This window comes from Cicer arietinum, chromosome 6 (assembly GCF_000331145.2).
Source record: "Cicer arietinum cultivar CDC Frontier isolate Library 1 chromosome 6, Cicar.CDCFrontier_v2.0, whole genome shotgun sequence".
Taxonomy (NCBI): Eukaryota; Viridiplantae; Streptophyta; class Magnoliopsida; order Fabales; family Fabaceae; genus Cicer; species Cicer arietinum.
This window is the reverse complement of record NC_021165.2, coordinates 61,204,768-61,218,241: the sequence shown is the minus strand read 5'-3', so window position 1 is coordinate 61,218,241 and position 13,474 is coordinate 61,204,768. Positions and strand designations below refer to the sequence as shown.

General features: G+C 31.6%; 1 protein-coding gene across 1 annotated transcript; it reads right to left on the bottom strand.

Moving 5' to 3' along the window:
- Nucleotides 1-2,953: 2,953 nt before the first annotated feature.
- LOC101497977 (ATP-dependent helicase rhp16) lies at nucleotides 2,954-12,672 on the bottom strand. Its single transcript, XM_073370503.1, has 17 exons — nucleotides 12,464-12,672; nucleotides 11,984-12,070; nucleotides 10,891-11,658; nucleotides 10,420-10,766; nucleotides 8,276-8,398; nucleotides 8,052-8,125; nucleotides 7,516-7,579; nucleotides 7,241-7,387; nucleotides 7,080-7,165; nucleotides 5,907-5,976; nucleotides 5,432-5,560; nucleotides 5,087-5,311; nucleotides 4,856-4,960; nucleotides 4,624-4,776; nucleotides 3,583-3,671; nucleotides 3,397-3,477; nucleotides 2,954-3,304 (listed from the first exon to the last, which is right to left on the bottom strand). Exons 1-17 carry the CDS (start codon nucleotides 12,507-12,509, stop codon nucleotides 3,232-3,234), a joined length of 2,667 nt encoding a protein of 888 aa, XP_073226604.1. The 5' UTR covers nucleotides 12,510-12,672; the 3' UTR covers nucleotides 2,954-3,231.
- Nucleotides 12,673-13,474: the final 802 nt, after the last annotated feature.

Genomic DNA, 13,474 nt, shown 5'->3' with positions numbered 1-13,474 from the left:
TTAAAAAAAGAAAAGAAGAAGAAAAAAGGAATTAAAGTGTTTTATTGGGCTTGGTCCATGTGAAGGAAAAATAAAATGGATTTAGAAATTCCTAAGGCAACGCAATGAAATAGTGTCGTGAGAGAAATAAAAGAAATGTTGCGGCATTAACAAAATAGGAGAAGAGAAGAAAAAATGTTGGTTTTAGTGGTAACAGATGTGTAGCAAACTTGCTTGTTTGATATACAATTTTAGTATGTTGTTCTTACCACTGAGTTTGTTATTTTAATATAGAGTTGTTTTACCTTTCCTGAGTTACTTTGGAATACTCACTTTAGTGGAAGGTTATTAGGTTGTTGTTATTGTTAATTGATGTTCCATATTGTTATTAGAAAGAGTATGATATACCCATTAATTATTATAGTGAAAGTTTTTACTAGATTAGGTCACATGGTTTTATTCTCTCAACGCTAAAAATTGTATTTGTGTCATATTTAATTTTCTGTCAATTATTATTGTTTTTGTAATTCTATTTTTTGTTTTGTCATTTATCTGCACAAATAGAGAAAAAATATTTTATATTATAGAGATAGTTATCTCTAATTGTCTCTAATTTTTTCCAACAAATTTTAACAATGAAGAAGATTTTTGAAATTTTAAAAATCAAATAACTGTATTTTTTTTTTTTTTTTTTAGAAATAAGACATTAAGACTTAAGATAAAAAGAAAAAAGTCATTAAAACCAAAATTGTGAAGGAGCGACCATTAGCGATCCAAATTAAATTTAATCTTACATTTTAAAAAGTAGGTGGGCTAGTTGTCTTTGAAATCAAATTAGATTTAATTTTTAAAAAGTAGATTGGCTATCTATCTTTGAAATTTCAACCCAACTTAACCTATTTATTTTCTGACTAAAAGTTGCTAACCCAACCAAACATATTTCTCTTCTTTGCTAATGTCATGAATTTTACATAGTTTATAAGTTTTGAATACTCAAAATATAGAGTTAGATTTTACAAAATCTGAAATAATTTATTAAAAAATTTAATGTTTAAATTTGACATATAATTTGTTATAGGCTTTTTTTAAATTTGAATTCTACTTTTATAAAAGTCTAGTATACTTAAGTTCTTGTAATAAAACTTTAAATTTTTGTATTATGAGTAAAACCTCTTGAATTTTTAAATTTTTTTCTAAAAATCTCTTGATTTCAGGATTGTTAGTATTTGGAGATAATTAATTTCTCAATCATTGGTATCTAACTTCATCTTTTTATTAAAAAGGTGTGATGTGCCAATGGAGAACCACTTAGCTTAAGCAGTGAGGTTTGGGATAGAGAAATATTTATGAGGGTTACAATTAAGTTGGTAGCAACAAACTAAGTGCGACTTTCAGTTAGTGAGTTAGAATCCAAAAATACCTCATTTGATATTTCTATTTTATTTACTTTCTCAAAAAAGTTTTAACAAATACATGGGTACATTAAATGGTTGGATATTGAAATAGTATCCAACAAATTGCATGGATATTCACCATGTTTTATATGTTCAAAAATTAAATACAATACCGAAAACTTAGTTTGCAAACAATGTATTTAATTTCACAAGAGTTGAACACACTGAGCCATTGAACATAAAATAATACCAATCATAAAAGAAGTGACCTTTTAGGTGGAGAAATTGTTAGATTGGTTCTTTATAGATTAAAGTTGTTTTTATCTTCAGATTTGCATGAATTTTAATAGAAATTGTTTCTCAAAATAAGTAAAAAAAACAAACCCCAAATAGATGTAAAAATACTTTTTGTTTCCTTGTTCATTGTTTTTTTTTCCTACCATGTTTTAGTTTGTTACATATAATTTAGATCTGTTTATCCAAATTGTTAAATATAATTATCATTGATTTTTTTAGAAAACGTAAGAACATTGAAAATGAATCTCATGTAGATGTAGTGTTTGTAGTATTGTTTGTTTAATTAAATGTAGTAAAAAAAACGCTTTTGAGTCAATGTTTGTAGTGTTTATTAATTATCTATAATTTTGATTTTATGAATTTCTCATACAAATCTTTATTTTTACTTCAATGTTAATAATAATTACAACATATGTGAAATTTTTTCGTTGGACTCTTCAAAACAAAAATTAGAAAAATCACAATCTACATTAGCCTAATTAATTTTAATATTATATTATTTACATAAACAATAAAAAGCAAGATAATTGAAATCATACCAGACTTTAACAACCGATTCAAGAATCAAAAATATATTTTTAAGCTTTAATATATCATATAAAATCCAGTAAAAAAAATTATATGAACTAAAAATAACATAAAACTCATAGTTCAACACCATTAAAAATTAAAGTATACTAGTACTTTACAGGTATCATAAATAACATGCAAATTATTTCATTAAACAATATTAAATAGCAATTGTGTCCTTTGTCTTTCTAACAATTTTCCCATCTAAAATGTCACTCATAAGAGATTACAATTACAACTCTCCAACTAACAAAATAACATCTAATATTCAAGTTGTAAAATTACAAATTAAATTATGACATTACCCAAAAACTTTCCATGGGTCGGGCCTCTCATTAGGTTGGAGTCGATCTATATATAGACCTACTTTTTGTAAGCTTTCAAAGTTTTAGTTTTGTTAGTGTTTATAGATGAACACTATTGTAGATGAAAAATTATAGTTTGAAATATTACTAATTTTCTTTTTCACAATAAAAACTGAAAAGGGCCGTAGTTGTATATATGAGTTTCTATGATTTTTCAAGAGCCATCTAATATATTGAAAAATTGTAACTTGTAGTGACTCGCCATAATTTTTTCAATTTCAGCTCATTCATTGTTTCTTCACATTTCAATAAAATATTTTTTCTTAAAATAATTCCATTTCAATCTTCATAATTGAGAGTCCAATACCATACATCACTTCGTTCCATCTTTTTAGGCCAACCCAAACATAACCACAAACATTAAGCATTTGATTCAACCAAGTATAAGATCCGTTCCTTCATTTTAGTAAACAAAGTCACACCGACATTCATGTTTCATTTTTTATGTTTCGGGGGCTTCATAACCATAGCCATTATATACCTATTTACACAGCTAATCCGTTTACTGCTCAGAGATACTGGAAACTACATGGCAGTTTAGATGATGATAGATCACAAAAACTAGTTACCAAAAAATGTATATCATGAAGTATCAACAAATTTTTCTGTCAAGATATCATGCAAGCTTAGGTAACAAAGAGAAATTTCAAGTCGGCCACCGTCAATTTCCCCAGAGCCTCAGAAGAGCCGCCTACAGTCCTATTAAAGGAGGAGCAACAAAGGAAATGTCATTGCTTATTTATGGAAAAATATGCAGTGCACCTTCAAACCTACTATAATTTCAAACTTACCCTTCAAATACAAGTTCCTTCTTCTCTTGAAGTTTCAAGATCCTCTCCTCGATTGTGTTTTCGATGACAAATCTCACAATTCTATACATGAAAATAATGTTGGATCAACTTCAAAATGAAAGGATCAGCCTACATGTTTTCCTATTAACTTTTCCATATTTAGTGCTTAAGTGCAAGAAGCAGTACCTGATTGGTTTGTATTGTCCTATCCGGTGAATTCTGTCTTGAGCCTGACGCTCCACTGCAGGGTTCCACCAAGGATCCATGAGGAAAACCTGAGATTGTGCAATAAACAAAACTGCATGTTAACCAGGTGAAAAACCAAACTTAAGAATGACAATAGAATTAAAAAAAAACACATGTTTGATTACTATCACAATCTAAGATCAAATGTTTAAATAGTGCTACTACAGAAACAAAAACAAAAAGTTGCCTATATGTCTTGCTGAATGGTAAAAACAGTTCGTCAATCTTCTTCAAATGTTTAGGTAGTGCAATACAGAAACAAAACAAAAACAAAAGATGCTTTAAATAGTCCATTTAACTACATGTCTTGCTCATGTTAACCATATAGAGAATTATATCGAAGAGAGAACAAAGGGAAGATAGTGTTCCGATAAAATGCAATTGTTGAATGATGACTTAATACAAAAAACTCAATACTAATCCTTATTTATAGGGATACAAACTCAATCATAAATCAATAACAAATAATAATAATAATAATAATAATAATAATAATAATAATAATAATAATAATAATAAGTAATATAAAATATAATTCTAAAAGATACTCCTTTATAATATAAAAGATATTAATATATTTTCTAATATTCTAACAGCTCAAGGGTAAAAAAACAGTTCATGGAGTAAGTAACATATTCAAACCCATCAAACTTTTGGTGAAATGCTGAATAAAAATGTAAACGTGAAAGAGGAGGATTAAGTACAATATGTAAGAGAGAAATAGAGAAGTAAGAACATGGAATTGAAAGTCAATTAAGGGATAAACTATCTTCAACGAATGCACAAAAAAACTCCAACAATGAAAGCTCTAATCCTATAGAGAATTCTAGAACATGTTAACTGATTCAGAAAATGGATTGCAAGACTTCTACAAACAATGTGGCTTGTAGAACATTCTTCCAGCTACTTCACAACTCAACTTTAAATTAACTCTGTAGGGTACCAAAAGGTTGACATAAGCAACAAAAGGAGATTACTCACATGAGACGCTACGGTCAAATTCAGAGCAACACCTCCGGCTTTCAAGCTCATGAGAAATATTTTGCAGTCTGGATCATCAGTAAATTTCTTAATGGCAGCATCCCGAGCACCCAATGTCATACTTCCATTCAATTGAACGCAAGATACACCTGACTGCAATTAGCTCACCATGTCATTATCCCGATGCATTTTTTCATTCATTAATAAAATAGAAAGTCACAAGAAAATTTACCTTCTGTAAGGAGTAGTTTATGAGATCCAAGAATGAAGTGAACTGACTAAAAACAATCGCTTTTGCAGAACCATCCCTTTCAACCATAAATCTAATCTCTTCTCTCTGCAAACATTTGAACTCATTCAGGTAAAAGAAGAGTAACAAGACATTGGAAAGATATGCATAGGGCACAAAATATACACCAACTGATTTGTTGCCGTCTATAAAAGTATTATTTTATATACGTACCAATGCCTCTATTTTAGTACTAGTCTGAAAATTCTCGATCTGAATTCTGTTTAAAATGCTTGAAGATCTGAAACCCTTAATTGTTGTTTTAGTAACCACAACATCCTTGTTGAAAGTCAAATCAACAGTGAGTAATTGAGAGCATGAGGGGCATGATACTCGTCCTAAGGAAGCAGAGAAATCTATCAAGCATCCCTTGCAAAAAGTATGCTCACAAGAGGTAACCTGAATCAATAAGTAAAAGGAATTTTAAGGAATATTAGTAGCACATTAAAATTAGCAGGAGGAACTTCTATATATACAAGCATTAAATAAGTTAATTACAAAAAGAAAATATGTACTTACCACAGGATCTTCAACTGCATCATGACAAAGGCCACATGCTTGTTCAACATTACCATTACTAGTCAAGTTCCCACCTTTTAGCGCTGCTGCAGTTGGAGAATACACCACAAGATATGGATGATCCACGGCCTGCATATTTAACCCAGAGACATATAAGAAATAGAAGAAAATCACATACACCTTCCAGAGGCAGAAGAGTACAAAAATATTTTTTTATTGCAAAATTAATCTCCACACCGAAGTTAATTTCTAAATGAAATGACCAGCATGGAAAAACTAAATATTTAGAAACATGATAAACATCAGGAAACTCAGGAACCGCAAAATACTATAGTCACACATGGTCAATGTTTCAATGTGTCTGATTTAAACTGCAGATCATTAGTAATGAACATTTATTCATATTTAAAGCAGGAAAAAATATCAATCACAGGGAACAGAAGTAACTGATTTCTTATGTTCCCTTATCATTCACCTGACGTAGCCGTGTGAGGAGGTCAAAAATATGAGCATAATTATTTGTCAGAGTATTTTCTTCGACATACCTGCAAAAGGGAAAGCATATTAATAAAATCATCCCTTATATTAAAAAAAAGAAATCATACCAGGATTTATTTATGTTGCCATTTCAAAAGTTAAACATTTGGATACAGCTATTTAAATCAAGCATGGTTAAATAGAAAAAGAATAAACTTTTCCTTTGCTAAATAAACAGCAAGAACCAGATGAACAAACAGGGAATAATGCAAGAGACTAATCTATAACTATCTATGATGTCAATAGCAGGTTTTGTTGTGCACAAATATTTTCCAGTTTGACCCTTGACTTGACTCCAATATAAAATAACCTCCATAACAACTTTCACACTCACAACTTTTCTTCTTGCTTTAATTTATTCTTTCACGAAATAGATAAATGCGACAGAAAGGTTTCTGCCAAGGTATTTGGGTCATGTTAACAATAACCATTTTCCAATACCAACTAAAAACATGAAAAAATTAACAAACAAACAAAAAACTGCGAAGGAGATGTAGAAGCAATTAAACTATGTTTATTATCTGTTAGAATAAAAGTCTCATTCTTTACATGTACATATAACATACAGATTATGTGCTTTGGATATAATAAAGTAATTAGTGTATCATTACCTATGAAGCACGGATACTGACACGGAGTCCAAACACAACACTGACACGTCGACATTGATAATAATTTGAGAAAATGAATTAGTTGAACTTCAATGAAGGTGTCGGTGTCAAAAATCGACACGTATCGGACATCAGAACACGCCTTCGATCAGACGTGTCCGTGGTACAAAGTGTCCATTACTATGTTCATGTACCACTCATATATAACTCATATATGTAATTTGAACAATTGTGTCATAATAGCACTTCTTCAAACCCCTAATTTCACCTTTTTTCATGGCATCAGTAGTCTAAAGTAAGATTTTCGAGCTTATGGTTAGAGATACTTGACAACCCTCATTAATAAATGAAATAGTTGAAGATTCACAACTAGGTGATTTGATACACTAATTAAACCCCACTAAATATAATGTCTTTATGTCAAAGAAATTTCAATTTCTTCGCATACAAAAACTGAATTTTACCACATTTAAGACAGTACGATAGAGAATTTGACATACGTATTAAATTGTGCCTGACTTTCATTGTATAGAGACTCATAATAGTCTTGCTCTTTTATATCCAGGCTATCCCTCCTCAATGAAACCTGCAAGTAGAAATAAATATGTAGCTTCTCCATATGAAGAAATTCATACTTAGCCATTGGGAAATAAGAACTTACGATCCTAGGTGGAAGTGCAAGATCAGCTGCCCTGCCTATTTTAGTTCGCCTTAAAACTATGCTCTTTAAAATTTTGTTTTTGAGTAATATCATAGCTCTTTTCCCATCATCACCATACCCATATGATTGGATTGGTGTGGCAATATTCTAATCAAGATTGAACAATTAATAAAAAACATGTCAGCTAAAACACGTTGTATAACATTACGAGGAATATGGCTTCTCTCTCTCTCTATCTCTCTAATATGGAGAACACAAAAAAGTGCAGAACTTACTTTGTTCCACCAACAAAAATGCCTAACAGAACTGTGGGAGCAGTTTGAACATTGTTTAGAGGAGCTGCACAAAAGAGCACAGGTATAGCGAATTTAATCACTAAATAATGCAATAATGTACAAACAAAATTCCTAATTAAGGCATGCATACAGAGAAAACACTTTAGATATTGATCAAGTGTTTGAACTTCAAAAAAAAAAAGAGATAGTCATATATTACAGAAATCTCAGCATTGCAAAGTTGGAACAAGAGTAAAAAGATTTAGATATTAGAATTAGAATTTTCTCTAAATAAGAAGGCGTCTGTCTCTGTTCCACATGAGCAGCACCGAGTGGACATTAGTCTTTTGACTGATAAGAGATAACATGAGACAAATAAGCTAACAACTCAGTTCCCTCCTTAGCAAATCAAGAGTTGTAAACAATAAAAAATAATAATCAAACCCTTAGTAATAAATTATCATGTCCTATTTAAAATCACTGCCTGCTACTAAATGAGAATCCAAGTGCATTAATATACTGAATGTAAGCCATACCTATGATCAAGTATCCTGCAATCACAGTCCTTGCACAGGTAATAGGAATAAGGAACTATCTGCAGAAATCGTACCTGCACACATGGCATTGCAATTGAATTATGTAGGATAAGCTATGTAAAATATTCCTTATCCTCAACCCAACAGCTTTTAGGAAGAGTTTTATTGGACAAACCATATAAAAAAACAATGAATATATTACTGCAAAAAGACTGGTAATTTACCAAAGAATACAGCTCTCCAACACGATTCTGAAGGGGTGTGCCACTTAATGCCCATTTGTAGGAAGACTCTAAAGCAAGAACCGCTTTTGCAGTGTTACAATGCCTAGATTTTATATAGTGTGCCTATTTTCATATTTATGGGGAATAAAGTTAATTCAAGGAAGTTTCAACAACTTAAATAACATAATACGAAGATGTCGTATCATATTATATGATATTTGTAATAATACGAAGCACAATAAGAAATACAAATATATTTACGAAGTCAAAACATTAAGCTTGAGTGTTAGTGCATTGTTTTATTTATTTTTCTGTAACAATAAGTAGGAGATATCAGATAACAATAAAAGTTTAATTGGGCATAGTTAAACAAGATAGAATTCGAAAGAAAACTTAAGTTAGTTTAGAGATAGAGAAAGAGAATAGAAACAATAAAAAGATACAAATGACTCTTTTTTTAGTACAAAGGATACCAATGACTCTTTAATTTTATACTGTTAGAATATTATAAAATATCTTATAATATCTTTTATACTATATTAAAGTATCTTGAGTTATTTCAATTTATAATCATAGAGATATTTTAGAATATCTCTCATTATTATTATGATTTTTTCCTAATTTAGAATTGAATCTATATTTCTCTATAAATAGAGATTAGTATTGAGTCTTTTGTAATAAGTAAGCATAAAGTTATTATCAATAATATTCAAACCCTTATTATTTTATCTTCTCCTTTTGTCTAAAATCCCACAACTTCAACATGGTATCTAGAGCCTATTTCGATCCTCATTTAACGATCTCGCCTCTATTCCGCTGTCGAGTTCCCAACATTTTGGAAATATAATCATAGTTTCTCTTTTCCAATTTGATAATTCCTTTTTCAACCCACTGTCGTAACACATTCCAACACCGGTTTCACCTGTTTTCGTTCAGCTCGCTATTGCCGCTATCACCGCCACTGTTTCCAGCGACTTTTTCGGCAAACGACCACTCCATCAGCTTTGCCTCTTCCATATCGGCCCTCACCTCAAAGTGCACCGCCGAAAGCCACCGCACACGCCTCACCGTCTGTCGCACGTCAGATCTGTGCGCCGCCTCTCTTCATTGCGCGTGACGGCGCGTCTGGCAGTCGTTTTAGACGTGACCTTTTTTGTTGAACTCGCCTCGGCTTCACGATTCCAGATCTGCCCTTACTTTCCAATTTTGATCAACGGAAATATGTGTTATTTTTCAAACAGTCGTTAACTCTCCTGTTTTGGACGCATTTTCTCAATCCGTTGATCGATCATGGTTTCATTTCATTAGAGTCACGTTGTTTCTTCTTCTGTGTTTGTCATGCAATTTAGTTCTTACTAATAGATTATAACAATGGCTTCTATTCTCACAGATAAATCATTCCGGTGGTATCCCTTTTCCCACAGATGAATCATATTAGTGATGACTTCTTTTTCCATTGATGGTCATTCTAACAGGGTCTTTTAATTTCATGACTCATACTTTAGCATGGCAATTTGTCCCAGATGCATTGACCCCATCTTTGTCCCAGATGTATTGGCCTTGCCTTTCTCTCCTTGAAGCACACCTTTTCAATATTATTGCCTTACTTTGTTCAATTGCTTGCCATGAATTTCTCTCAGGCTAATGATCATTTCGGCTATCTGGCTAGGCTATATTTATAACAATTCTCTCCGACTTCACATGCATCCCTGAGTTGCCTTTCCATTCTTTTTATTATTTTGCAGAGCAAAATATTATTTTCTTGTAACAAGCTAAAGCTTAGTAAACTCTAACTTGAGGAGGAGTGTTAGAATATTAGAAAATATCTTATAATATCTTTTATATTATATTAGAGTATCTTGAGTTATTTCCTATGATCAATTTATAATCATAGAGATATCTTAAACTATCTCTCATTAGTATTATGATTTGTTCCTGATTTAGGATTGAGTCTATGTTTCTTTATAAATAGAGATTAGCATTGAGTTTTTTGTAATCAAATTAGCATAAAGCTATTATCAATAATATTCAAACCCTTATTATTTTTTCTCCTCATTTTCTCTAAAATCCCACAACTTCAACACATACAAAGACAATAGTATTCTTTGATTAGATTTAAACCATAATATATTATCACAACTGACCTCATCCAATATGATCCTCTGCCACTTAAAAGCATGCAGAAATGACTTCTCATTGCCTTCTACTATGAAGGGCATTTCCTCTTCCTTCTTTTTGGTAGAACTCTGTTGTTCCAACTCTCCATCCCACTTTGAACTATGGGCTTTATTTCTTTTACTGGTTTGCTTTGATTGCTTTTCTGTTTTAACAGCCCCAGGCCCACAAAAGTACCTCTGGTGATAAGATAACTTCCTCTGGTAAAATAATTTTCCACAATATGGGCACTTCTCCTTAGGAGGCATCACATATTTTCTGTACTCGGATTCAACAATAGAATATGTTGTTATTACAAAATCATACTCCGAGAAATGTTCAGCACTCTTAAAATAATTTTCCACAATATGGGCACTTCTCCTTAGGAGGCATCACATATTTTCTGTACTCGGATTCAACAATAGAATATGTTGTTATTACAAAATCATACTCCGAGAAATGTTCAGCCCTCTTTCCTCTCTTCGCCCCATGATAAACCAGAACCTTGGTGCTACCTTTCAAAGTAAATCGATCAATCTCACTAACCCACTGAGTGACAGCAACCACAGGACAAATGACTAGTGTTCCTTTAACCGCAGGCAGGACTTTAGATGACCCAGGTGAATGTGAGTGTTCATCCAGTTCACAACACATTTGTTGTAATTCACGTTTAGCAAGGACAAGGGCAATTGCTTGAATAGTTTTTCCCATACCCATTTCATCAGCAAGGATTCCTCCTCTAGTTGCAGAATTTTCCTGCTTCAAACCCCAGGCTAACCACTCCCTTTGGTACCTCAACAAAGGAACAATCAGATCAGACGGTGCCTCGGCTGTCTCATTCATCACTTCACTTTGATCTAAGTTAGCGTCTTCCAACAAATTCTGATCAATCCATCTCTCATGTTCCTCTTTCCAAGCATGCCATAACAAAACTGGCTTAGAATCACCCTTTTTTGTTTTCTTTGCTTGTTTCTTCTTTTTCACCTTAGTAAAATCGATTGGAGCTTCTTCATCATTGTTCTCCAAAACTCTCTCTTCATCATTCAAGTCTCCGATTTCTATCTTGGATTTTCTTCCTCCCTTTCTGATGGACTGTGCCTTTACCCGTTTAGATAAAGGCTCACTACAATCAGATAAATCAGAAGCATTATCTTCTCCATCAGAAACACTAAAGCTTATAGTTGGGTCTTGATTCAAGTCAAAAGGGTGATTCCCATCAAAGTCTTCATCTGCATTGAATTTTCTTTAGATAAGTTTCAGCTATGTCACCAGGTTGAAATTCAGCACTAAATTTGCAGAATAAAAGGGTTACGATTTTCCTCTAAACAGGAAAGAAAATGAAGTCTAGTATATTTTACTTCGCATTCAAAGTCCAATCATAAATTAACTAGAACCATAAATACCAAGTCATAAACATTTCCTCAAGTTTAAGACCACAAACATTTCAGGGACAGCACACCCTTTACTCTGTAGTATAGTATATAACACTTGCAACATCTTAAACTGATAATCATCACAAAATTTCAAACAGAGGAAGAAAGAAAACAACAATACCTTCATAATCAGAATCAGATTTCAAAGACACAACATGATTATCATCTTCATCAGTATCATCTTTCGGCCGCTTCCCCTTGTCGGCCGCTGATTTACAAACACATCAACACAATTAGCAAAGTAATCAGTAATCACTGACACAAAGTAAACCACGCTACATTTGAAATAACAATTCTCAACTCAAAACCACACAGGAATGGAGAAAAAAAACAATCAACCACAAAAAATTGCACCTTCAACAACTCAAAATCGCACCAATCGAACGTTCAACCTTATTATCTCAATTCAGATTTCGTTCAAAAAAATTGACCAAACAACACAGTCAAAAAAATAATAATAAACAATGAAATAACCAAAAACACGAACATTTCAAAATTCTTTACATTATCTCAGCGACTTCTAACAAAGAAAACGTCCAAACCACACAAAAAGAAGTTAAAACAAGAAAACACAAAGTAAAGTAAAGAGATATTTTATCACCGGAATCCATAGTATCAGAAAGGCGTCGACGAGAACGAAGCTCCATTAGAGAGAGAAGAGTGAGAAAGTGTTTTAGGGTTTGCGATTGAGTAACCGTTATATGGTGAGGATGATTGAAACGACGATTGTTCAATACGCTTGGCTTCACAACAAACACACTTTTTCTCTCTGAAACGGCGGGAAGAAATGCTCTGTTCTGTATTTATAACAGTGTTGTGGTTCTCTATGGTGTGAACCACTGTATTATTGTGTGATCATTTTTAATTAATTAATCTTATCTTTATGTTAATTTTACTAAAAGTTTTCCAAGATTATTTCTTTAATGAACTAAATATTACGTATCTTACGGTTTCTTGTTAACGTCTATATTTTTAAATCCTATTTTGGTAGGCAATTTTTTAAATTTTACATTTCATTAGTATTCTTTTTAATTTTTTTACGGTAATTATATAAATAACATGTAATCATTTAAGAGGAAAGGCTAAATTTGTATGGATGGTTTTTTAAAAAAATTTAAAAAGTAATTTTGATTTTAAATTTTTTTTAATTTAATGACTTTATATTTTTTAAATGATTTTATGATAATTCACTTAAAAATAGAATAAGTTGTTTTAGAAGGTTTAAATTTTTTAATCGTTGAGTTTGTTGTAGATGAAAACGACGTCATGGTTGAAAGAAGAAAAAACAGATGAAGATTTGAAGATAGTGATGCAATGATGGTGATTCGAAGATGGTGATGCAATGACGGTAATTCGAAGATGATGATGCAATGTTAGTAATTTGGTAATGGTGATATAATGATAGAGAACTCTAATCTCAAACCTATTTATGGTTTTGAACATATGGACTAAAACTTAACACCTTTGTTTTTCTTTCATTTTGTTATTCCATTTTTTTTTAATCAACTTAATTACTTATTTCATATTTTATAATTATTTAATTTATTCATATGTCACGTCACTCATTCGGTTTGTCATAAGTTTTTTAACTGCAATTAACGATAGGATGGTT

Coding starts and splice junctions, on each gene's coding strand:
- LOC101497977 (XM_073370503.1), bottom strand. CDS start 12,509: ATGGAGCTTCGTTCTCGTCGACGCCTTTCTGATACTATGGATTCCG. Junction 8,126..8,275: donor TTGGAGAGCTGTATTCTTTG/GTAAATTACCAG, acceptor CCATGTGTGCAG/GTACGATTTCTGCAGATAGT. Junction 5,561..5,906: donor TCCTCACACGGCTACGTCAG/GTGAATGATAAG, acceptor TTAAATATGCAG/GCCGTGGATCATCCATATCT.